Below are 25,485 nucleotides of genomic sequence, written 5' to 3'. Positions count from 1 at the left end.
TCTGCGTATTTTGTTGTGAGGCCGGTACACCATACTGCCAAACGCTCAAGTCATTGACTTCGCTTATGGTAGAGAAATGGACAATCAAGTCTCTGGTGGATATTCCGTATCAGCATGCCATTTGCAATTTCTGTAGCATGTGACTAAACTGCACATTTTACTGGCCTTTGTTCCTAGCACAATGTACCCTTGACATGTCACCTGTCAGATGGATGCATTATCTTGGCAAAGGAGAAATGCCCACAATTTTAGAGAAGTAAGCTTTGTGCATATGGAACATTTCTGGGATATTTTATTTCAGCTCATGAAACCAACACTTTACATTTTACGTTTATATTTTTGTTCAGTGTACTATGCATATACAGAGTAGCATACCATATGGTTCCAGGGAAATTGGAGTGCAGAGTTCCCAACCAAAGCTCAAACCTATCCATTTCTGTATCATACTTTTTTTTACTTCAGCCAGGCATTGGGACAGTGGAACATTATAGTGAGAAAACAAACCACAACTAAGAAAACGTTCTATTTGTTTTAACTTTATTTTTTGCCATCTCCAGTCAGGTGACAAAGGCCTCGAGTGAACAAAATAAGTTTGCAACTCCACCCCCCCCTGCCCTCATACACACCTCACTGCAAACTGCCTTCCAGAACATTCCGGAAGCCCACGCTGCCACACCAACACCTCAGACTCGACTATTATGGGATGCCCAGGGCAGCCGGGCCGGGGCCAGGTTGCCGTGGTGACAATAGAGGTAAGCGCACAGGGCCCTCAGCTTCCTAAACAGACAGAGCGGCATTGACAAGAGAAATCACTGAAGTTTGGTTTCATATTTAGCATCTTCTCTAATGTTCTCTTTCTTGATATCGAAGGTTTATTTAAATGCTAGGGTGGGACTGCCACCATCGTTCGTGGCTTGGGAGAAAAGCATCTGAGTTGTCTGATCTGCCAGAGCAGAGGCCATGCTGGGAAGCAGCAGTAAGGCGGCCAGAGAGGGACAACCCCAACGGAGTTGGACAGTAAAAGGGGCCTCCAGCCCCCTCCTCCCACCAAAGGCATCAGACCTGTTCTATTCAATCTAAGTAATATAAAAAAATAATCATACAAAAAGCTGGATCCCATCATTATTTTAAACATTCTGGAATGTATGTGGCAAGACCAAAACATCTCGAAGGCAAAAATAAACAGGAATGAGGAAGTCAAAAAAGAAAATCTATATTTTGAAAGTATTTTTCTTTATATAGTAGATTATGTATAACTAAACCTCAGTGATCCGGCAGAATGCCACCCAACAGCGAGCAAGCCGCTGTAACGGTGGGACAGTCCGACAGCGTCGGAGAGAAAACCAAAAAGAGAAAAAAAGGAATCACAACAGAATGATTGAAGTTGTCTGAAGGCCGTCGCTTTGGTGACAGAATAACCAATAAGAATGCTAGACTGGTTGTGGGTGGAGTTTGTTGCCTGGGCAGCCCAGTCTGGTCTTTCTATTTGCCACCGGTCATCTGCTTAACGGCCACAGCACACTCCTCCCCCATAGCGGCCAGCACAGAGACCTGCAGGCAGAGAAATGGTTAATATTCTTCGTAGGCACCACTCAAAATAAACTGTCAAATGTCACAACACCCCAGCCAACACTGTGCCAGCCACACTCACCAGGATATCTTCACCTGCAGCAAACTTTTGCTCGATCTCCTTGCCCAGGTCTGAATCAGGCACACGCAGGTCCTCCCTCACATCACCATTGTCACCCATGAGGGACATGAACCCATCAGTGATGTTCAACAGCTGAAAACAAACAGGTTACAGTCAGACAAACGCACACTCCAAGTGGTCTTAATGTCAGCCAGGCTGTGCAGATAGGGAACTAAGCAGAAAACTGCACGACAATGTGTGAGATTAGTATGTTAGAGAAAATGTGCATTTGTTATGTTAGCAATCGCACCAGAGGTTTGTGATGTGATCACTCTGGTGTAACAGCCATCTCCAAGGAGATTTCTGTAGCATGAACCATTCACACTCACGCCACGGGTATTGGCACAGTGCTGGGTGATCGTCATGCATTAACACGGGGCAACACTCCAACACCAAATTCACAGTAAAAATGTCATCAAAGTGTCAATAAAAAGAAAAAAAGGTGACATTGCAAAGGGGAAAATTACTGTGACCAATCAAGGGCCAGTGCTGACAGCAGAGGCACAAGCTGTGGACACATTGTTCCCAGAAAGAGAAAGCCATTGTGATCAGCACAACAGCATTACTCCCAAGGCAGTTGAATAATGTACCAAGAAACTATGAGGTCACCCAATTGACCAGGCGAAGCCTAACACATACAAGCGCATTTGATTATGCTTTGAGGCCCAAGTCTCCCCCCAGGTAATGTAGCAAAGTACGTAAACACTGACAACACGTCAATAAACAAAGGATCGTGGACAGTAACTTCAATGCCTTAACAGCAACTATCAAGTGCATTAAAGCTCAATAAATACAAGCTCTATGGACTAGGATGACATCATGCCTGGGCGATCAAGATTATATGGCCAATCACATTGCGCCACCTCATAGGTGACAGCAGGCCAGACTGGGAGCGTGTAGAGCCAGTCCCACTACTCCACACTGAAAACTGACCAACTACAGGACTAGTGTTGAATGGATTTGCTAGTCTCTTGGAAAAGTAGTGTCCTGATCATAATGCCTAATTCACATTCTGAATTAGTACTGGTATCATTCCAACTATGTGGGAACGAGTGACATGGGGCATTTCCCCAAATTTGTCCTGGCCACCTCGGTGCACCTTTAGCCATAGCACTACACAGCTGATTAAAAAAATTCAAGCTTGATGAGTTGGTTATTTGAGTCAGCTGTCTTGGGCAAACACCAAACTGTACCCAACACGTTTGGGAAACCCTGGCATAGGGGAATGAGCACTGACAGGAAGTGAGGTCACACGAGGCAGGAAAGTCACTCTTTGTTCCACCAGCCACTGTGGCAGGTAGATTTAAAATCTACAAGCCATGCCAATTATTTTATCCATAATAACACCGAAACAGAAGTAGTAATGAAGTATATCGCTCAAGTCAGTTTCATTTTGACCCCAGTCTTATCCAATGCTAAAATAGTAAGAAGTTGAATGATGTTCTACAACTGAACATCCAAGTGCCTGCCCTGTCACAAAATGCTGCGTGATACGGATTTATTAGTTCAGGTCTTTAACGATGACAATTCTTGAAAGAGTACTTAACTTCTTGTTGAATGGGGGGCAGTATTGAGTAGCTTGGATGAATAAGGTGCCCAGAGTAGAGGTCGACCAATTTCAAGTTTTCATAACAATCGTAAATCTGTATTTTTGGACATCGTTATTTTTTTCTGACACCTTTATTTAACTAGGCAAGTCAGTTAAGAACACATTCTTATTTTCAATGATGGCCTAGGAACGGTGGGTTAAGAACGACAGATTTTCACATTGTCAGCTCTGGGATTCAACCTTGCAACCTTACAGTTAACTAGTCCAATGCTCTAACCACCTGCCTCTCATTGCACTCCACGAGGGGCCTGCCTGTTACACGAATGCAGTAAGCCAAGGTAAGTTGCTAGCTAGCATTAAACATATCTTATAAAAAAATAACCATAATCACTAGTTATGGTTGATAATATTACTAGTTTATCCTGCGTTGCATATAATCAATGCGGTGCGTATCGTTGCTCCAATGTGTACCTAACCATAAACATCAATGCCTTTCTTAAAATCCATTCACAGAAGTATATATTTTTAAACCTGCATATTTGGCTAAAAGAAATTGTGTCACTTCTCTTGCGTTCATTGCACGCAGAGTCAGGGTATATGCAACAGTTTGGGCCACCTAATTTGCCAGAATTGTATGTAATTATGACATAACATTGAAGGTTGTGCAATGCAACAGGAATATTTAGACTTTTGGATGCCACCTGTGAGATAAAATATGCAACGGTTCCGTATTTCACTGAAAGAATAAATGTCTTGTTTTCGAGATGATAGTTTCCATATTAATGACCTAAGACTCGTATTTCTGTGTGTTATGTTATAATTAAGTCTGATTTGATAGAGCAGTCTGACCGAGCGATTGTAGGCACCAGCAGGCTCGTAAGCATACATTCAAACAGCACCTTTGTGCATTTTTGCCAGCAGCTCTTCGTTGTGCTTCAACCATTGCGCTGTTTATGACTTCAAGCCTATCAACTCCCGAGATTAGGCTCGTGTAACCGAAGTGAAATGGCTGGCTAGTTAGCGGGGTGGGCACTAATAGCGTTTCAAACATCACTCGCTCTGAGACCTATAGTTATTCCCCTTGCTCTGCATGGGTAACGATGCTTCGAGGATGGCTGTTGTCGATGTGTTCCTGGTTCGAGCCCAGGTAGGGGCGAGGAGACGGACGGAAGCTAAACTGTTACACGGGCAATACTAAGTTGCCTATAAGAATATCCAATAGTCAAAGGTATATGAAATACAAATGGTAGAGAGAGAAATAGTCCTATAATAACCACAACCTAAAACTTATTACCTGGGAATATTGAAGACTGATGTTAAAAGGAACCACCACCACTTTCCCTTCTCCAACACTTGTTTTTGCATTATTTAAATGAAATTGAACATGTTTCATTATTTATTTGAGGAGAAATGGCTTTTTATTGATTACATTTAGTTAAAATAAGTGTTCATTCAGTGTTGTTGTATTCGTCATTAACCCCCCCAAAAAAAGGCTGATTTATCTGTATTGGCGTTGAAAAATCATAATCGGTCAACCTCTAGCCCAGAGTAAACTGCCTGCTACTCAGCCATAAAAGCAAGAATATGCATATAATTAGTATAGAAAACACTGAAGTTTATAAAACGGTTTGAATGATGTCTGAGTATAACAGATGTCATATGGCAGACAAAAACCCGAGAAAAAAATCCAACCAAGAAGTGGGAAATCTGAGGTTGGTTGTTTTTCCAACTCATTCCCTATTGAAGATAGTGGGATATTGGTCACGTTGGACTTCCTAAGGCTTCAACAGTCTTTAGAACCATGTTTGATGCTTCTACTGTGAAGTGGGGCCGAATGAGAGGGGAATGAGTCAGGTCTGGTCATGTGAGTTACCTCGCGTTCCATTGCTTTTCTACAGAAAAGGGAATTCTCCAGTTGGAACATTACTGAAGATTTATGATACAAACATCCCAAAAATGTATTCTATACTTAGTTTGACATGTTTCTACGACCTGTAATGTAACTTATTGGACTTGTCGTCCGACCTTTCGGGTAGACTTGCACGCGCGTTTGGATTTGTTTACCAAACGCCCTCACAAAAGAAGCTATTATCGATGGATTCCTGGGAGTGCATTCTGATGAAGATCAACGGTAAGTGAATATTTATAATTTCGGACTAATGTTGACTACACAACATGGCCGATCTCTGGCTGTTTGTCTCTGAGCGCCGTACTCAAGATTATTGCATGGTGTGCTTTTTCCGTAAAGTTCTTGAAATCTGACACAGGGGTTGCATTAAGGAGAGGTATATCTACAATTCCACACATAACACTTGTATCTTTTATCAATGTTTATTATGAGTATTTCTGTGAATTGATGTGGCTCTGCTAAATCACCACATGTTTTAGAATTACTGAACACGCTAATTTAACCTCTTCAGTCGACCCTCTACTTTTTTGAACATTCTGTTAAAAATCGCGCAACATTTCAGCGCCCTGCTACTCATGCCAGGAATATAGTATATGCATTTGCTTAGTCTGTGTGGATAGAAAACACTCAGACGTTTAAAAACTGGTTAAATCACTGCTGTGGCTTTACCAGAACGGCATTTACATCGAAAAGCACAGGAAAAACTGATCACTGAAAATGGGGAAAATATATCCATGCGCTACTTGAACCCATTGATAAACGTGAACCACAATTAATTGACTGAGGTTGCAGTACCTACAGCTTCCACAGGGTGTCTAGAGTCTTGTCATTTCCCTTCGAGTTTTTTCTTGGTCAAACACATACAGGACACCGTATCTAATCCGGTCTAGGACCGGATATTGTCGTTGAGTTTCTAGCCGGACATTTTTCCAGACGGACAGCTAATGATCTTTACATCGCCTCCTGATGAATTTTATCGCTTATTAACGTTTACTAATACCTAAAGTTGCATTACAAACGTATTTCGAAGTGATTTGTGAAAGTTTATCGTCGACTTTTTGAATTTAAAAAAATGTTACGTTTTGAAACTGTGTTTTTTTCGTTTATCACACAGTCTACATATAACGATATCTAGGCTTTATATGGACCGATTTAATCGAAATAAAGACCCAAATAGTGTTTATGGGACATCTAGGAGTGCCAACAAAGAAGATGGTGAAAGGTAATGAATGTTTTCTATTTTATTGTGCGGTTTGTGTAACGCCGAAATACTAATTATTTTGTTTACGTCCCCTGTGGGTCTTTTGGGGTGTTACATGCTATCAGATAATAGCTTCTCATGCTTTCGCCGAAAAGCATTTTAAAAATCTGACTTGTTGCCTGGATTCACAACGAGTGTAGCTTTAATTCGATACCCTGCATGTGTATTTTAATGAACTTTTGAGTTTTAACTAATACTATTAGCATTTAGCGTAGTGCATTTGCATTTCCAGAGCTCTAGTTGGGACGCAAGCGTCCCGAGTAGAAGCAACAGGTTAAAATGAGATTTGATATAAATATGCACTTGATCAAATAAAACACACATGTATTGTGTAACATGAAGTCCTATGAGTGTCATCTGATGAAGATCAAAGGTTAGGGATTCATTTTCTCTCTATTTGTGCTTTTTGTGACTCCTCTCTTTGGCTGGAAAAATGGCTGTGTTCCTCTGTGACCTAACATAATCGTTTGTGGTGCGTTCGCTGTAAAGACTTTCTGAAATCAGACACCGGCTGGATTAATGAGAATTGTGTCTTTAAAAATGGTGTAAAATACTTGTATGCTTGAGGAATTTTAATTATGAGATTTGTGTTTTTGAATTTGGCGCCCTGCACTTTCACTGGCAGGACACTACCGCCCCGAAAATCCCAGAGAGGTTTAGGTGATATTTAAAACAAATAAAATGTAGATGAACAATTCAATTGAGTGTTATAATAAGAAATTACTGAAAGCTAATCAAAACATTTGTGTTCCATGCTCAAAATAAGCACAATATAACCCCCAAATATTTGAGTCACAAGTTAAGACAAATGTTCAGCTGCTCCCTTTTCAGCTGGGGGGCCATTACCATGGTAACACAGTGTCCATCAGAGTTGAGTACCTGCGCAGACCACTGCAGCAAACTCAAACTAATATTGAACAACCTTTGTACACCATGTGTACAAAACAATGCAACTAGCCAAGAAACGCAAAGACAAAGTTCCACTAATACTCTTTCAGGGCAAGTCGACCAATTTCTACATTTAGGCTTTTAATAAAATGACCAGTCACCAATGTGGCTGGTGAAATAGACATCACAACATTGCCAAAAATCTACCCGCTTTTGGCATGTGTTCATTTCCACCCTGGTCACACTGACCTGGAACTCATTCCTCTTGATGTGGGGCACATCCATGTTGTGGGTGGAGGGGCACATGTCCTCATACTTCTTGTTGGTGAAGATGTCAATGCCCACCATGTTAACCTAAAAGAGGAAGAGGGATAAACATCAACTTAAGAGAACAGAGTTTAACCACACAACTAATAACAGTCATAACAAGTTAAGTAAAACCTAATTTGATGAATCAAGTTATGCCTGGAAAATTCAAACAAAGCATTTTTGGGTCAATTACTTCAGACGTGGACAACGAAAGTACACCAGAAGTCTGTTCCCCACAAACTCCCTAATACTGATGCTGCTGGACATTGCCACTATGTAGCAGAGGCATCCCTAGGGCATGTAGTATTTGTATGCGCGTCTAGGCAACCCCCTACCTTGGCGTGTCCGTGCTTTCCGGTCTTGGAGGTGGACATTTCCACAATCTTACATGGGCGTCCCTTTAACACCACGTGACCGTTCTTTCGCAGGGCAGAGCACTGCATAGGAATGGTGGCGGAGGCACCAGACTCTCCGGTGGTGAAGTCAAGTTCGGGATCTGCCATGGTGCGATGGATTAGGGGGTACTGCAGAGGAACACATGTATCGGTTATATCAGGCAATTACAGCAACAGCACTGCCAATTTATTTCCATGTATGAATACTAGGGCTGTCAAAGTCAACGAGTAAAACATTAACGGCAATAAATCTTTGGACGCGGTTAAGCGCATCTCCATTTCTTCAATGTACGGACCCTTTAAGCGCACATCCTTCACATCCATTATGGAGTGAGGTGGCCAGTCGCATATCATATGTTGCTTCATTACAATGTTAGATCATGATCCCTTACTGTGTTCAGTTTGTCATGTTTAGCAGGCCAACTGATATCCATGCCATGTCAATGGGACAACCGGACCAATTTAAATAGCTTTTGGTATGTTTAACTAGATGGTTTGCTTAGAACGGTTTACTAAAACACTGGCTAAATTGAGTTATGTTCGCCTTGCCGATGACTTGACTGACAGTAGGTCGAGCGGATGAACAAGGGAGGGGCAAGGCCTCAGTTGCTGTTTGTTAGCTGATATATTCCAGTACATATGTGGTAGTCAAGATATAGGAGATGAGTGAAGAAATGTGGAAATTAAGTTGGAGTCATGAAATCTATTCATGTTGCTCAATGCTACCAACTCAGTTGCCCGAAAATATTGCTAGTGTATCAATTTAAAGTAACTTGCCGCAGTCATTTTAATTAGAAACATTACAGCCATTACATTTACCTACTGTTCGTTGTAGTTCAGGTCAAAAGAGAAGCAAATGGTCCCAATTCTAGCAGTAGCAGCTTGTGACTAGTTCTTGATAAAAGAACATGATTAGTAGCCCAGGCTAGAATTAGACCTGGCTGCCCTGTTATCATCTTGTGAAATTCATAACATCGTTGGACATGTTTAAAAAGGTGAAATATGTAACTTCATGGGAAACCGGACCAAATTCACAGAAATTCGTTAAAGATGTCACTCATTGAAAGCAAGTCTAAGATGCGCTAGATCTGATCAGTTTAGTAACACCACTATTTTTATTTTTGGAAAAATAACATTCCCAAAGTAAACCGCCTATTTCTCAGGACCAGATGCTAGAATATGCATATAATTGACAGCTTAGGATAAAAATCACTGTAAAGTTTCCAAAACTGTCAAAATATTGTCTGTGAGTATAACAGAACTGATATTGCATTGCAGGCGAACGCCCAAGAAAAATCAAATCAGGAAGCGACTCATGTTTTGAAACCGTTGTGTTCCTATGTACCCCTATTGGCCACTGAAAGGGATATCAACCAAATTCCCTTTTCTACGTAGTTTCGCCTTTATGTTGAAGAATGAGCGTAAACGACTACATTGCGTAAGTGGCCAGCTGAGGGCTCTGTGATTCTTGCGTAAAATACAGAGGTAGTCATTTTTCCTCTCGCTCCTACTGAAAAGCCAATTGTCCCGGTTGATAGATTATCGAATAGATATTTGAAAAACACTTTGAGGATTGATTATAAAAATGTTTGCCATGTTTGTCGATATTATGGAAATAAATTGAATTTTTCCCCGGCGTTGTCGTGACCGCTATTTCCAGTGGATTTCTCAACATAACGTGACAAACAAACAGAGGAATTTTGGGTATAAAAATAATCTTTATGGAACAAAAGGAACATTTGCTGTCTAACTGGGAGTCTAGTCAGCGAAAACATCCGAAGATCAAAGGTAAACGTTAATTTGATTGCTTTTCTGATTTGTGACCAAGCTTCCTGCTGCTAGCTGGACATAAATGCTATGCTATCGATAAACTTAAACGCTTGTCTTGCTTTGGCTGTAAAGCATAATTTCAAAATCTGAGATGACAGGGTGATTAACAAAAGGCTAAGCTGTGTTTCACTATATTCCACTTGTGATTTCATGAATGTGAATATTTTCTAGTAATATTTTTGACCGTTGCGCTATGCTAATTAGTGTAGTTGCTGACAATTCCCGGATCCGGGATGGGTAGCTCCAAGAGGTAATTTTTTTTACCAAACCCCGATATACAGACTGCAAATTTAGTTTATTCTGCCCATTTGGAATTTTGCAAAAGGATTGACTATTCCACATTTAACACCGCATGGTGATAATTTAGGGCCACCACATTCGTTTGGTGTGTAGGCCCTGGGCTCCCGAGTGGCGCAGAGGTGTAAAGCACTGCATCTCAGTGCTAGAGGAGTCACTACAGACCCTGCGTAGTCCAGGTTAGGGTTCAGCCATCATTGTAAATAAGAATTTGTTCATAATTAACTTGGCAAGTTAAATAATGATCCTGATGTATTTTCTGTCTTCAATAAAATAATGTCAGAATATTTTCAGTGTGTTGGGGTTATAGCCTAGCCAATTCTAAATGCCACTAACAGTTCACAAATAACCTACGTGGAACAGACGGGAGGCATTGATTTCAGAACTGCAGCTAGTTGGAACATTTCCCTACTTCAACCAGTCCATTCTGAATTTGGCAAGGAATGTAGCTTGGTTATCTTATCCGTAGGCCTAATGGGAGCAGTTGCAACGGAGGGAGTGACATCAAATGCGTTTTGCAGGATGACCAGCCTACATTTTTGTACTTGACGCACATGTGAATAACTTTTAACCTAGCTAGTTGGAGTCTGTACCATTGAACAGCAAATAAAACGGAGCTGAAAATATTGAAGGCATGTGGTACTCGTAGTGCCCCCCATTGCGGACTGCTCCATAGACAATGAATGACTTCCGTCAGAACCCAAAGAGTTGACACATTTGGTGGACATGAGGCGTGAGACGGGGAAATGCTTGTCTTTTTCGGTGTGCATCAAAAACACTAGTCAACGCAATGCAAAAATATATGGGTTCAAAATTGTCCTTATTGGCCATGCAACCAAAGCTATTCCACGAAATAGTTTCACTAGTCTGGTTAAAGATAGTTGACATCAGTTCCCGTACTCATGTCCATTATAACCAAAATCATGCAGTGGGTGACAACGTGGGAATAATGGACGTCCCAGCACACGTGGACCTCAGTCAAATTTAACAGGCGACTGCCAACCCATTTCGCAAATCAGCCCAAAAGACTGGATCAGGGCCCGACCTGGTCATGTTAACGATCATCCCCACGCCCTGTCCACGTGTCCCAGTTTGGCCTGCGCCTCTGTTCGGGAGGCAGAACGGGAGTTTGCTTCACGTCACGATGAACCTGCCGTATTATAGTGCCCCGGTAAATAACGGAGGCCTGGCCCGGGACGCTCGCAGCCGACCGGACAACATTTATTATCATTGTTGGCTAGACAACTTACTGCGCTAACGTCAGATTGCTAATGTGATTCACACAAGCACCAGTGATACCGTTCAGCCAACTTCACACAAGTTTGGATAGGTTAGCAGAAAGAGGCTAACAATAAGCTAGTTAGCTACTGGCCCGGCCTACACGCTGTGTATTCATTGTAACTAGCTTTGAGAATCAACATTGGGAGAGAAAAAACACCGACTACGGATTATAGAAGACAACGTTAACCACCATACCAAATAGTATTGATTAACAAGAGACACATTGGATTTTAAATAGAAGGGTTAATGTATTAGCCAGGTAACCAGATGGCTAAATTAGATTGAAAGACGCGATAGTTTGCTAGCTAGCGTTACTAGTATGACGACAATTCCATGCCATAAGCGAGAAGTTAATTGTAAAAACGTTCGGGGTAATTTTAAGTCATCACAACTTCCCAGATTTGTTTTACGAACACATTGCATTACCTAGCCAATTAGCTAACGTTAGCTAGCTACGTTGCAATTAGCGACCTCATCACAATACTTTGCTTAGACACAAAAATGTTAATTAGGAAGTGATAAACACTTATAAAAAAGCAGTTGGCATCTTTGTTAAATTGTCTCATGTCAATGTAATGTACATTACAACATTGTTAGTTTTCCTAGGGCAGTTACACATTCGGCTAGTTTAGCAGGCTAGGCTAGCAAGACATGACTAGCAACATCCAACAAGCGCGCAGAAGGCCTCATGCCTCTTCCATTAGCGTAAAATCGGTGGATTCAGAAACATGAGACCAACACCCTGTCGCCGAATGCACCTACACTCGTGAAGCAAATTTAAAATTTACCTTTGCTTTCCACTACCAAAACCTAAAAGGAATATGTCCAGTCAAAAATAAACTGACATAAAACTACTAAAAGTTGTCAATTTTCCCCCGTGAACAGAAGCATGCTGCATGCACCACTTACCTTCCAAGAAAAAGAAGAACAGGACTGCGCAAGCGCGACCAATTTAACTGCGGCATACGTAGACAGAGGAACATTTATATGGTTTCCGTTAAAGCGGTAGTCCAAATATTTTCTTCTGTGTTCTCCCAACATACCCCTATAATAAAACATACTGCTATGGTCCTAATATAGTGTTCAGCCAATACTGCAACATATATGGTTCCGTAGTGTGGGGTTAATGACAATAAAACAGCAAAGTACCTACAAACTAGGATGATAACTATTTGCTGAAGACGTTCCTGAGTGGCCTAGTTATACTTAAATAGGCTTGAACATCTATGGCAAAACTTGAGAATGGCTATCAAGCAATGTTATACAACTAACTTGACAGAGCTTGACTAATTTTTTAAAGAATATTGTGAAAATATTGTACAATCCAGGTGTGTAAAGCTCTTAGAAACCTACCCAGAAAGGCACAGCTGTAATCACTGCCAAAGGGGATTCTAGCATGCATTGACTCAGAGGGTTGAATACTTATCAAATCAAGATATATATATATGTTTTATTAAATATATATATATATATTTTTTTTTTTTTATTTTTTTTACAAATGTTCACATTTTTCATCCACTTTGACATTACAGATTATTTTGTGTAGATCGTTGACAGAAAATGACAATTACATCAATTTTAATCCCACTTTGTAACACAACAACATTTGGAAAAAGTCAAGGGGAATACTTTCTGAAGGCACTGCATGAATCTAGATGAAAAGGAATATAGGCTCCAGGGTTGGGGTTAATTCCATTTCAATTCCAATGAATTCAGAAAGTGAACCAAACTCCAATTTTAAAAAAATTAAATACTAATTGAAAAGCATTAAAGAGAATTGGAATTTTAGAGTATTTTCTGAATTGACCACAGCCCTGGTAGGCTCATAATAACGAAATAATTTTATGATGAGAGAGAGAGAGGAGTACAGACAAGATATTTCACACATAGCTCATGTTTAACTTATTTTATTTAAGAAAAAAACAGCACATTTCTAATGCATGTTGTCATTTGGAAACATGAAGTGTGTGAATAGGTTACATGGAAAAGTCAAACAAAATGGCTCCAGTCACATTAATTAATCACCATCAATAATCACATGTATCCATGCTCATCACCCATACATCCTCCCTCTGTACCTCTGTGTCTGTCATGGTGACACAGAGAAGTAACAGCAGAAGACTAAAGAAGTCAGTAGCTATTGCTCTTTATTGCTAAACACTCTAAGGAAGCTAGGATCCAGTGTACAGATACCATCCCAACATTGTTCCCTTATAATCAATGTTTAATCCAATTCTACTCACTTATATTTAAAACATACATATTTGTGATGTGCCAAACTTGGAGGCCCAAAGTCTAAAGAACCTGTAAGTAGGCCTACTGCAGTGTGCCCCGCTTCTCTCTCCCCACACCTCCACATGCAGACAGACAGAAAAGAACGCTAGAAAAGTGCTCTCAGACCAGTGGGTCGGTCCTGATCGGTACGGAGTACAGCCTCCTCTGATATGCTACTGCTTGAGTACTGGCACCTCTTACAGAACATTGGCTCTAAAATATGGACCCATGTACTATAGTCTCTTGTGACAGCCTTAAAAGCTGAGATTTGGTTCTGGGTGTCGAGATTACCTGTACTGTAGAATTTAAATAAGTACTGGTACCTATTTCATTCCACTTCAAGCACTTTGTCACAAAAACACAGATCATGGAGGTGAAGCACCTTGGGTAGTTTACCATACACAGCTAATCCCATGGAGCCAAAGACAGAGCCCTCTATGACTCCAGATCTACGTACAGCAGTATTGACATTGGTTCTAATTCAAGAAAAAAACATGAAAATCACAACTGAGAATAGCTCTCAAACAAGGAAATCATATGGATCCTCAACAGAGCAGGACATCATCCCAATATTTAGTATGTCACAGGTGCTTGTTTCTTTGTGTGTGTATGTGTGTGTGTGTGTGTGTTATGGAGCTGAACATGGGGGACAAAGGGGCAGGGGGAAATCATGTGGCCAACAGTGTGAGATAGGGCTGCCATGTACTTTACATGTCAGACACAGACATCCAGACACAGAGTGAGAAGTAAAGCAGGGGAGGACGTCTATGTAATCAAAATCATGTCTCTGTACAAGGACAGTTACGCTTAAACAACACATACAGTGGGGAGAACAAGTACTTGATACACTGACGATTTTGCAGGTTTTCCTACTTACAAAGCATGTAGAGGTCTGACATTTTTTATCATAGGTACACTTCAACTGTGAGAGACGGAATCTAAAACAAAAATCCAGAAAATCACATTGTATGATTTTTAAGTAATTAATTTGCATTTTATTGCATGACATAAGTATTTGATCACCTACCAACCAGTTAGAATTCTGGCTCCCACAGACCTGTTTGTTTTTCTTTAAGAAGCCCTCCTGTTCTCCACTCATTACCTGTATTAACTGCACCCGTTTGAACTAGTTACCTGTATAAAAGACACCTGTCCACACACTCAATCAAACAGACTCCAACCTCTCCACAATGGCCAAGACCAGAGAGCTGTGTAAGGACATCAGGGATAAAATTGTAGACCTGCACAAGGCTGGGATGGGCTACAGGACAATAGGCAAGCAGCTTGATGAGAAGGCAACAACTGTTGGCGCAATTATTAGAAAATGGAAGAAGTTCAAGATGATGGTCAATCACCCTCGGTCTGGGGCTCCATGCAAAATCTCACTCTTGCCAATGACCATCTGGATGATCCAGAGGAGGAATGGGAGAAGGTCATGTGGTCTGATGAGACAAAAATAGAGCTTTTTGGTCTGAACTCCACTCGCCGTGTTTGGAGTAAGAAGGATGAGTACAACCCCAAGAACACCATCCCAACCGTGAAGCATGGAGGTGGAAACATCATTCTTTGGGGATGCTTTTCTGCAAAGGGGACAGGACGACTGCACCGTATTGAGGGGAGGATGGATGGGGCCATGTATCGCGAGATCTTGGCCAACAACCTCCTTCCCTCAGTAAGAGCATTGAAGATGGGTCGTGGCTGGGTCTTCCAGCATGACAACGACCCGAAACACACTGCCAGGGCAACTAAGGAGTGGCTCCGTAAGAAGCATCTCAAGGTCCTGGAGTGGCCTAGCCAGTCTCCAGACCTGAAACCAATAGAAAATCTTTGGAGGGAGCTGAAAGTCCGTATTGCCCAGCAACAGCCCCGAAACCTGAAGGATCTGGAGAAGGTCTGTATGGAGGAGTGGGCCAAAATCCCCGCTGCAGTGTGTGCAAACCTGGTCAAGAACTACAGGAAACGTATGATCTCTGTAATTGCAACCAAAGTTTTCTGTACCAAATATTAAGTTCTGCTTTTCTGATGTATCAAATACTTATGTCATGCAATAAAATGCAAATTAATTACTTAAATCCAGAAAATCACATTATGATTTTTTTGTTTTAGATTCCGTCTCTCACAGTTGAAGTGTGCCTATGATAAAAATGACAGACCTCCTCTACATGCTTTGTAAGTAGGAAACACTGCCGATTTTGCAGGTTCAAATACTTGTTCTCCCCACTGTAGTTGACTGGAGTACCAGTCTGGGGGGGCGGGTTATTGATTCCAGTGATTCAGATGAGGTGAACACACACACACACCTAACAGTGGCAGTTTAATTCTGTACTGTTAGCAGGGAAGACAAGTCACACATGCACGCGCACACTTTCATTCTTCCACACATGTTCAAAGTCTGATACTTCACACTAAACACGATAAAAACATATTGTAGAAACCATTTTCTCTACTCTGTAGAAAGCCTTATAGTATGAACATGATGGTCTTTCTCTAAATTATCCATTAGATATCATAATCAAATGCTTTATCATATCAACTCTCTACTACCTTTGCAGGTAGTGTCAGACACAGTATCCTAGGAGACTAAATGTGATAAAACTTAACGGTTTGAGATTCATGTGGTCATTCCACCTGGCCATCTAAAGCTATTTTGAGTACATTTACACCCCCACCCCCAGTTTAAGGTATTGACTGACTATAACATGGTGGGTCTCATTTTGGAAAGTTAAATCTTTCCAACCACGCATTTGTCCAGTCAGACTACACCTGTGTATTGCCTTAGTTTAGAAGTCAAAAGTGATGGCGACAAGTGGAATAGGTGTCACTATGCAAATGTAGAGGAGCAGGTCAACTAATGGAAGGGGGGAAGAGATGAGAGAAGAGGTGGTGTAGGAGGAAGCCTGACAACTAACCAACCCAAACGTCTGTCTCTCCATCACTCCTCCCTCTCTTGCAGTCTTTAATATGAAGAAGCAGGTCACATTTTTTAAATGAAATTTCTACAGGAGGAAGATGAACTAAACAAACTCAGACTGCTCTCATCATTCTCTCCATCTCCTCCTTTTCTCTGTCCTCCATTGTTCCGTCTCAGTGTAAGAGTGTCTGATAGGGAAGCAGCTCCGTTTCAGATCATAGAATGTGTATTTACAGATGTGAAACACACAGAATATAAATATGCCAAATAGATTGAATGTAAAATAGAAGTCACAGAGAAAGAGGGGAGCACAGGTGAACTAGAACAAGAATGACAAGAGTATATATATTTTCTGTGACCACCGGTGACAATATTTGTATTTTTTCAAGTGTTCCTGCAGTCAAGAATCTACTCAGCCCCACCGCGTATATACGCACACAGGTCAGGGGTCATGACAACACCCTCAGTCACTGACCCCTGACCCCATGAGGGAGACTACACCCGCACCTCTTGTCACCACCTCCCAAAAACAAAACACTGAGGCTACATCCAAAACGGCACGCTATTCCCTACTCTGGCCAAAAGTATTGCACTGTATAGGGAATATGGGCCATCTTGGACGGTGCCTGAGAGAAACTAAACGCACCACAGAGAGAGTGTTGTCTGAGCGTATCTGGAAAGTTGTTGGAGAGCTCATCTCTGGTTCCTCTGGTGGAGGGAGGTTAGTACTGCAGACGTCTGGCTGGCTGGCTGGCGATGAGAGTTGGACGGAAGACGGTTTTTCTCTTCCTCCCGTCTCCACTGAGCCGCCGCCACTCTGTGTTCACTCATCTGTCTCAGTTCTCTCTTTTCATCCCTCCATCCTGTCCTCTGGTTAGGCATGTACAGTATGGAGGGAGGATGTAAGGAGGGGTTGCCAGGGTTACCAGTTCATCATAGAGCTCCGGTTCAGGGTCATGAAGAAGACTTGGCTGCTGCCGCCGGAACGCACAGAGGCGAAAAACACCTGCACACAGCACAAAGAATCATGGGAAGTGAGGAGAGTAAGCATGTGTGTTGGCTTATAAATGTAGGTTTTGCAGCATGTGTGGGTGCTCTTGTGCTTGTATACATGTACATGTGTTCGTGCTAACACACACCTTGTCGTTCCTCTCCGACAGGAACTTCAGTCGCTGAGCTCGCTTGTGCATGAAAACTCCGTCGAGGTGTCCCGTCTCCACGGAGCGGATCTCAATGGCCTTCTCTCCCCAGCCCATGATCTGGTTGGAGTGGATGTAGGCTGGGGGAGGGACAGGGACACACAGACAGGGGAATGGACAGGAGAGCACTCACTCAAACCAGTCACAGATCACACCCCTAGGCCACGCCTCCGGGAGGAAATCATTGCAGCAGTTTCTGTATCTCATTCTGAACGACGGATAAAACTCAAACACCTGAGCTGTCCACCCCGAGGGGGGATGGGGAGGGCAGTTTCATACAGACCCAGGGATAACGCTAATAAGAGAGATGCCCAGATTTATGGGGGCATAGTCAAAGTCAACCGTAGAGCACTACTGGGAGAGAAGGTCATCTGAGGGTCAACTGTGATGACTCTGGTATAGTGGTTTGACGTGGACGGTAACCCTGCCCTGGGTTTACCCCTGGGTGGTTGTACTGTAGCAGAGACTCTGCAGGTGACTGATGACTATGCTGTGAGGATGGTTACAGTAGTAGCAGCATGATGATGATTGGGTGATTTTACCTCCCAGTTCTGTCATCCAGCTCCTTTGTGCTCAGGGAGTGAGCTGGCCAACGGACTGGATTGTTAGTGTGTGGGTGTGTGTGCCAGTCCGTGTGTGAATGTGTATGTGTGTACTGGTTTGTATTGGGTGGCTTGGGGCTGTATGTGTTTATATAGTGTGTGTGTTGGGGCCGGGGTGGAGATGCCTTTAAAAGAACGAGACAAACTCAGGGGTAGAAGTTCCTAGGAACTGAGTGCAGTCTCAAAATACAACAACACAAACACAGTGTTTCAGACAAAGACAGAACGAGCCAAATGAAAACAGAACTAGTCAACCAGACAGGCATGATAAACTGAGGCTCGGTATTAAGTGTGGAGAGACAGAAGAGAAGCGGAGCTGATCTGAAGGGATCAGAGGGATCTATCAATACCCATTCTAGATCTAGTGTGATTAAAGCAATAAGATCCTTGTTACTGACCCTGAGCTTTATAATTAGTTAGAGATGTGATTTGCGTCGTTAATAGACCTGGGTCAAATACTTGAGGTGAGCTTGATTTAGCTTGGACCTTACGCCGTTGGAGCTAGTCCATGGCACAGAGGAAATTTAATCAAGCGCAACTCATGTACTTGAAAGTATTTGACATATGTACACTGAGCGTACAAAACATTAAAGACACCTTCCTAATATTGAGTTGCATGCCCCGCCCCCCTTTCCCACAGAACAGCCTCAATTTGTCTTAATGGACGCTACAAGGTTTCGAAAGCGTTCCACATGGATGCTGACCCATGTTGACTCCAATACTTCCCACAGTTCTTTCAAGTTGGCTGGATTTCCTTTGGGTGGTGGACCATTGATACACATGGGAAACTGTTGAGTATGAAAAACTCAGCAGTGTTGCAGTTATTGACACAAACCAGTGCGCCTGGCACCTACTACCATAGGTACCATAATTGCTGGACTATTAAGCGCACCTGAATATAAGCCGCACCCACTGAATTATTAAAAAATATGTATTTTGTACATAAATAAGCCGCACATGTCTATAAGCCGCAGGTGCTTACCGGTACATTGAAACAAATGAACTTTACACAGCCTTTAAACGAAACACGGCTTGTAACAAAAATTAAACAGTGGGCTACCAAGAAAGTCATTGGTCACTATCTTCCTCCTCCTGTGCACTGAAACCACTGAAGCCATCTCCTTCGGTGTCGGAGTTGAATAGCCTCAGAATTGCTTCATCCGATGTTGGATCGTTTTCATTGTCGCTCTCGTCACTTTCATCCGGAGGCAAATACCCCGCTGAGCTCATGCTGCCCCTTCAACATGCAGCAGTCCAGCCTTTCGAAACCCGTTGATGATAGTGGATTTTTTGACAATGCTCCACGCTGTCAGGACCCACTGGCAGACTTGACCATAAGTTGCTCTTCGTTTTAGTGAAGGATTTCTCCACACTTGTCATTCAAGCCTCCCACTGAACAAGGAGCGCCACCTTAAATGCACAATTTACACTGATGTCGAGTGGCTGCAAATACTTTGGGCCATCTGCTTTTCTTCCCTCTGAAAGCTTTTGTTGTCTTTTTGCACTGAGTCAGTTCCTCACGCTGCTTTCCAACGTCTTATCATCGACTCATTAAGGCCAAGCTCCCGTGCAGCAGCTCTATTTCCTTTTCCAACAGCCAGATCGATCGCCTTCAACTTGAAAGCTGCATCATATGCATTTCTCCGTGTCTTTGCCATGATGAGGGTGACAAAATTACTACCGTAATCAGAATGATGGGAAGTTTGAGCGCGCTCGATTTACGTCACATTATGTGACGGTGCTCAGTTTTTTGGCGGCATGAATCTTGTGAAAGCGGGAAAAATCCATAAATTAGCCGCGTCATTGTATAAACCGCGAGGTTCAAAGCGTGGGAATAAAGTAGCGGCTTATAGTCCGGAAATTACGGTACTTAAATAGATGACTTGCCCATTCACCCTCTGAATGACACACATACACAAACGTCTCAAGGCTAAAAATACATTTAAAAAATCTTTATTCTGTCTCCTTGCCTTCATCTACACTGATTGAAGTGGACTTAACAAGAGACATCAGTAAGGGGTCATAGCTTTCACCTGGATTCACTTGGTCAGTCTGTCATGGAAAGAGCAGGTGTTCCTAATGTTTTGTACACTCAGTAAATAAAGACAATGTATTTGACATGCGTACATAAAAACAAACAGAAAATGAGAGGCAGGTAGACGTATCCTAGACCCAGAAAGACAGATAGATAGATCCTACCTGGATATACAGGTAGATACAGTTGAAGTCGGAAGTTTATATACACCTTAGCCAAATACATTTAAACTATTCTTTTTTTTTTTTTTACAATTCCTGACATTTAATCAGTAACAATTCCCTGTCTTAGTTAGGATCACCACTTTATTTAATGTCAGAATTATAGTCGAGATAATTATTTCTTTCAGTTTTTATTTCTTTCATCACATTCCCATTGGGTCAGAAGTTCACATACACTCAATTTGTATTTGGTAGCATTATCTTTAAAATGTTTAACTTGGGCCAAATGTTTCAGGTAGCCATCCACAAGCTTCCCACAAGAAGTTGGGTGAATTTTGGCCCATTCCTCCTGACAGAGCTGGTGTAACTGAGTCAGGTTGTAGGCCTCCTTCCTCGCACACACTTTTTCAGTTCTGCCCACACATTTTCTATGGGATTAAGGTCAGGGCTTTGTGATGGCCACTCCAATACTTTGACTTTGTTGTCCTTAAGCCATTTTACCACAACTTTGGAAGTATGCTTGGGGTCATTGTCCATTTGGAAGACTCATTTGCGACTAAGCTTTAACTTCCTGTCGATGTCTTGAGATGTTGCTTCAATATATTACATTTACATTTAACATTACATTTAAGTCATTTAGCAGACGCTCTTATCCAGAGCGACTTACAAATTGGTGCTTTCACCTTATGACATCCAGTGGAACAGCCACTTTACAATAGTGCATCTAGGTCTTTTAAGGGGGGGTGAGAAGGATTACTTTATCCTATTCTAGGTATTCCTTAAAGAGGTGGGGTTTCAGGTGTCTCCGGAAGGTGGTGATTGACTCCGCTGTCCTGGCGTCGTGAGGGAGTTTGTTCCACCATTGGGGGGCCAGAGCAGCGAACAGTTTTGACTGGGCTGAGCGGGAACTGTACTTCCTCAGTGGTAGGGAGGCGAGCAGGCCAGAGGTGGATGAACGCAGTGCCCTTGTTTGGGTGTAGGGCCTGATCAGAGCCTGGAGGTACTGAGGTGCCGTTCCCCTCACAGCTCCGTAGGCAAGCACCATGGTCTTGTAGCGGATGCGAGCTTCAACTGGAAGCCAGTGGAGAGAGCGGAGGAGCGGGGTTATGATATCCACATAATTTTCCTCCTCATGATGTCATCTATTTTGTGAAGTGCACCAGTCCCTCCTGCAGCAAGGCACCCCCACAACATAATGCTGCCACCCCCGTGCTTCACGGTTGGGATGTTGTTCTTCGGCTTGCAAGCCTCCCTCTTTTTCCTCCAAACATAACAATGGTCATTATGGCCAAACAGTTCTATTTTAGTTTCATCAGACAAGAGGATATTTCTCCAAAAAGTACAATCTTTGTCCCCATGTGCAGTTGCAAACTGCAATCTGGCTTTCTTATGGCGGTTGTGGAGCAGTAGCTTCTTCCTTGCTGAGCGGCCTTTCAGGTTATGTCGAAATCAGACTCATTTTACTGTGGATGTAGATACTTTTGTACCCGTTTCCTCCAGCATCCTCACAAGGTCCTTTGCTGTTGTTCTGGGATTGATTTGCACTTTTCGCACCAAAGTATGTTCATCTCTAGGAGACAGAACGCGTCTCCTTCCTGAGCGGTATGACGGCTACGTGGTCCCATGATGTTTATAATTGCATACTATTGTTTGTAGAGATGAACATTGTACCTTCAGGCATTTGGAAATTTCTTCCAAGGATGAAACAGACTTGTGGAGGTCTTTAATTATTTTCTGAGGTCTTTGCTGATTTCTTTTGATTTTTCCATGATGTCAAGCAAAGAGGCACTGAGTTTGAAGGAAGGCCTTTAAATACATCCACAGGTACACCTCCAACTGACTCATTTGATGTCAATTAGCCTATCAGAAGCTTCTAAAGCCATGACATAATTTTCTGGAATTTTCCAAGCTGTTTAAAAGGCACAGTCAACTTAGTGTATGTAAACTTCTGACCCACTGGAATTGTGATACAGTGAATTATAAGTGAAATAATCCGTCTGTAAACAACTGTTGGAAAAATTACTTGTGTCATGCACAAAGTAGATGTCCTAACCAACTTGCCAAAACTATAGTTTGTTAACGAGAAATTTGTGGACTGGTTGAAAAACAAGTTTTAATGACTCCAACTTAAGTGTATGTAAACTTCCGACTTCAACTGTAGATCCTAGAACTGGAGAGACTGACAGACCCAGAGAGTCAGGTAGACAGATCCTAGACCCGGAGAGACAGGTAGACAGATCCCAGACCCAGAGAGACAGGTAGACAGATCATAGACCCAGAGAGACAGGTAGACAGATCCCAGACCCAGAGAGACAGGTAGATAGATCATAGACCCAGAGAGACAGGTAGACAGATCCCAGACCCAGAGAGACAGGTAGACAGATCCCAGACCCAGAGAGACAGGTAGACAGATCCCAGACCCAGAGAGACAGGTAGGCAGATCCCAGACCCAGAGAGACAGGTAGATATATTCATGTACAGCTAGATATCCATTAGATTTCAGTATCATCTGGTTGTCAATCAAACAACACAAAAACAACATGAATAACATAAAGTAGCAGACAAACAGACACAGAAACATTCCTCCCTGTGCTGAGGAGGGGTAGTACTCTAGGGGTAAGGAGTGTGAGAAGTCCAGGTCGAGGGGCATCACTTGTAGGAGCATGCAGAGTGTCTGTAACTGTCGATCTATGGGTTGCAATTGTGTGTGTTATTATATTGCATTTGGAAGTGGAAGCTACATGTAAAACTACTATGAGGTATTTGGTCGGGGGTTGGAGAGCAGGGGTTGGTGTGCAGGGGTTGGTGTGCAGGGGTTGGTGTGCAGGGGTTGGTGTGCAGGGGTTGGAGTGCAGGGGTTGGAGTGCAGGGGTTGGAGTGCAGGGGTTGGAGTGCAGGGGTTGGAGTGCAGGGGTTGGAGTGCAGGGGTTGGTGTGCAGGGGTTGGAGTGCAGGGGTTGGAGTGCAGGGGTTGGTGTGCAGGGGTTGGAGTGCAGGGGTTAGAATGCAGGGGTTGGAGACAGGTCTGGCGTTATGGGCGGGCCTTAGGGGGCCTGGCCCACCCTACCGCATCTCCTTGCCCGTCCAAATAAAATATTGAAATATTAATAATTTATTTCACAGAGACGCGCACCGATAGAAAGACATTAATTCAGTCCAATTGTGCATCACCTCATGGGTCTCCCGGTCAAAGCCGCCTACGACACAGCCCGGGATCGAACCTGGATATGTACTAACGCCTCAAGCACTGCAGTGCCTTAGACCGCTGATTGTTTATTTTTTGAGTAATTCTCCATAACACATCAGCAGGTCTAGTAGATGTACTGTTAATCCCCTGTCATTTGGTTACATGAATTTCTGTTAATGTATTAATTACAGTCATTTACCATAATCATTATCAGACAGGAAACGTTGTTTGCAGAGTTCACAACCTGCTACACTTGTGAGAAACAAGTTTTGGTTTATTTAATAACAATTACCAGATTTGTCAATTGTTTTTGTTTGGAGTGCTCCATGTGAGCAATGAGCATGTGTCTGGTTTCTATTTCCTGATCAAGTTGAGGGAGCACACGTGCCTGAGCACACTCAGAAGTAGGCCTACCTGGCCTGCTGCGTGCAAAAGTAGTTAAGTACCCATTTGGCAATGTCTGATTTTTGATTGTTATAGCTCACCACATCCACCACTAATAAACTGAGCTTCTCAGTCATTTCTTTCTTCACCTCACACAGTAAGTCAACAAAGTCTGTTTTTGTGAATGACAGTTTCTCAGTATTTGAAAAATCTTTCCAACACTCCCGGCCTTGAGAATCACACATCGGTGTAAAAGAACAGAATATCTTGATCTGATTATTCCATATTATCCATGGGATCCCGAGTGGCCCAGCGGTCTAAGGCATTGCAACTCAGTGCAAGAGGCGTCACTACAGTCCTTGGTTCGATTCCAGGCTGTATCACATCCGGCCGTGATTGGGAGTCCCATAGGGCGGTGCACAATTGGCCCAGCGTCGTCCGGGTTTGGCCGGTGTAGGCCGTCATTGTAATTAAGAATTTGTCCTTAAGTGACTTGCCTAGTTAAATAAAGGTTAAATAATGAAAAATATATATATAATAATATATCCAGTGGAAATGTCATAAAAAAAACAGCTGTCTGAGCTCAATGGCACAGGAAACTCTGAAGACCTGGAATAGGTTAGTTGATATAATGTTGCACGTTCCCTAGAGACAGCTTGGGGCTGGATCCAGTTGATGAATTGATACAATGTTGCACTTCACCAGCAATAGCTCAAATCAAGACAGATTAAAAAGGGAGGCAGAGAGGCGGAGTAGAGAGATGTTTAATAGTCGACTTTAGGCCAATGTATTTTACTTAGTTGACGATTAAGTTATAGGCTTACTGCATTGGCCTGAAGGCGATCTCTGAGTTTAGCCGCCAGTGTATCAATGTGTCCATATGGCAGAGGCTGATGCTCTCGCCTTTGTTGAGTTTTTACTTTTAGCTTTTTATTGTTTTACTTCAGATTCATGATTGACCATGTAACACTGATTTTGAGAGACAAAAACGTTATTATTGAAATGAAACTGTTCCACGAAATGCAGATCGGTAGAGATGGTAGGATAAACTGTAGCTTCCCCAACCTTGAAACTCACAAGCTGCCTATGGTTTTCACTATAACACTCCTAAAACAAATGGTGAATATGCGCATGCACATATAGGAGGTCCGGTGAAGAAATGTGCCCGCCATTAGAAACTCATTCGTTCTGGCCCTGGTTGGGGAGCAGGGGCTGGAGCTGGCCCTGGTTGGGGAGCAGGGGCTGGCCCTGGTTGGGGAGCAGGGGCCGGCCCTGGTTGGGGAGCAGGGGCCGGCCCTGGTTGGGGAGCAGGGGCTGGCCCTGG

The 25,485-nt window shown here is 42.7% G+C and overlaps 2 protein-coding genes across 12 annotated transcripts in view; both read right to left on the bottom strand.

Annotated features, from left to right (window-relative positions):
* Positions 1 to 274: 274 nt before the first annotated feature.
* Positions 275 to 12,381, bottom strand: LOC115104993 (eukaryotic translation initiation factor 5A-1-like). The gene is made up of 5 exons (XM_029626485.2): positions 12,319 to 12,381; positions 7,942 to 8,130; positions 7,547 to 7,651; positions 1,652 to 1,783; positions 275 to 1,551 (listed from the first exon to the last, which is right to left on the bottom strand). Exons 2-5 carry the CDS (start codon positions 8,107 to 8,109, stop codon positions 1,483 to 1,485), a joined length of 474 nt encoding a protein of 157 aa, XP_029482345.1. The 5' UTR covers positions 8,110 to 8,130; positions 12,319 to 12,381; the 3' UTR covers positions 275 to 1,482.
* A 919-nt stretch (positions 12,382 to 13,300) lies between these two features.
* The window catches only part of LOC115104992 (TRAF2 and NCK-interacting protein kinase-like), a 72,248-nt gene continuing 60,063 nt past the window's right edge, over positions 13,301 to 25,485 (bottom strand). For 10 of the 11 annotated variants that reach the window (XM_065007033.1, XM_065007034.1, XM_065007038.1 and 7 more), the window contains 2 exons: positions 17,734 to 17,873; positions 13,301 to 17,600 (listed from right to left, as the gene is read on the bottom strand). In XM_065007033.1, coding sequence (XP_064863105.1) covers positions 17,517 to 17,600; positions 17,734 to 17,873 — 224 coding nt within the window. In that variant the 3' untranslated portion in view covers positions 13,301 to 17,516. The remainder of the gene's footprint in view (positions 17,601 to 17,733; positions 17,874 to 25,485) is intronic. The other variant, XM_065007040.1, reaches the window with a different exon arrangement.

This window comes from Oncorhynchus nerka, linkage group LG22 (genome assembly GCF_034236695.1).
Source record: "Oncorhynchus nerka isolate Pitt River linkage group LG22, Oner_Uvic_2.0, whole genome shotgun sequence".
Taxonomy (NCBI): Eukaryota; Metazoa; Chordata; class Actinopteri; order Salmoniformes; family Salmonidae; genus Oncorhynchus; species Oncorhynchus nerka.
This window is presented reverse-complemented; position numbering and strand designations above follow the sequence as displayed.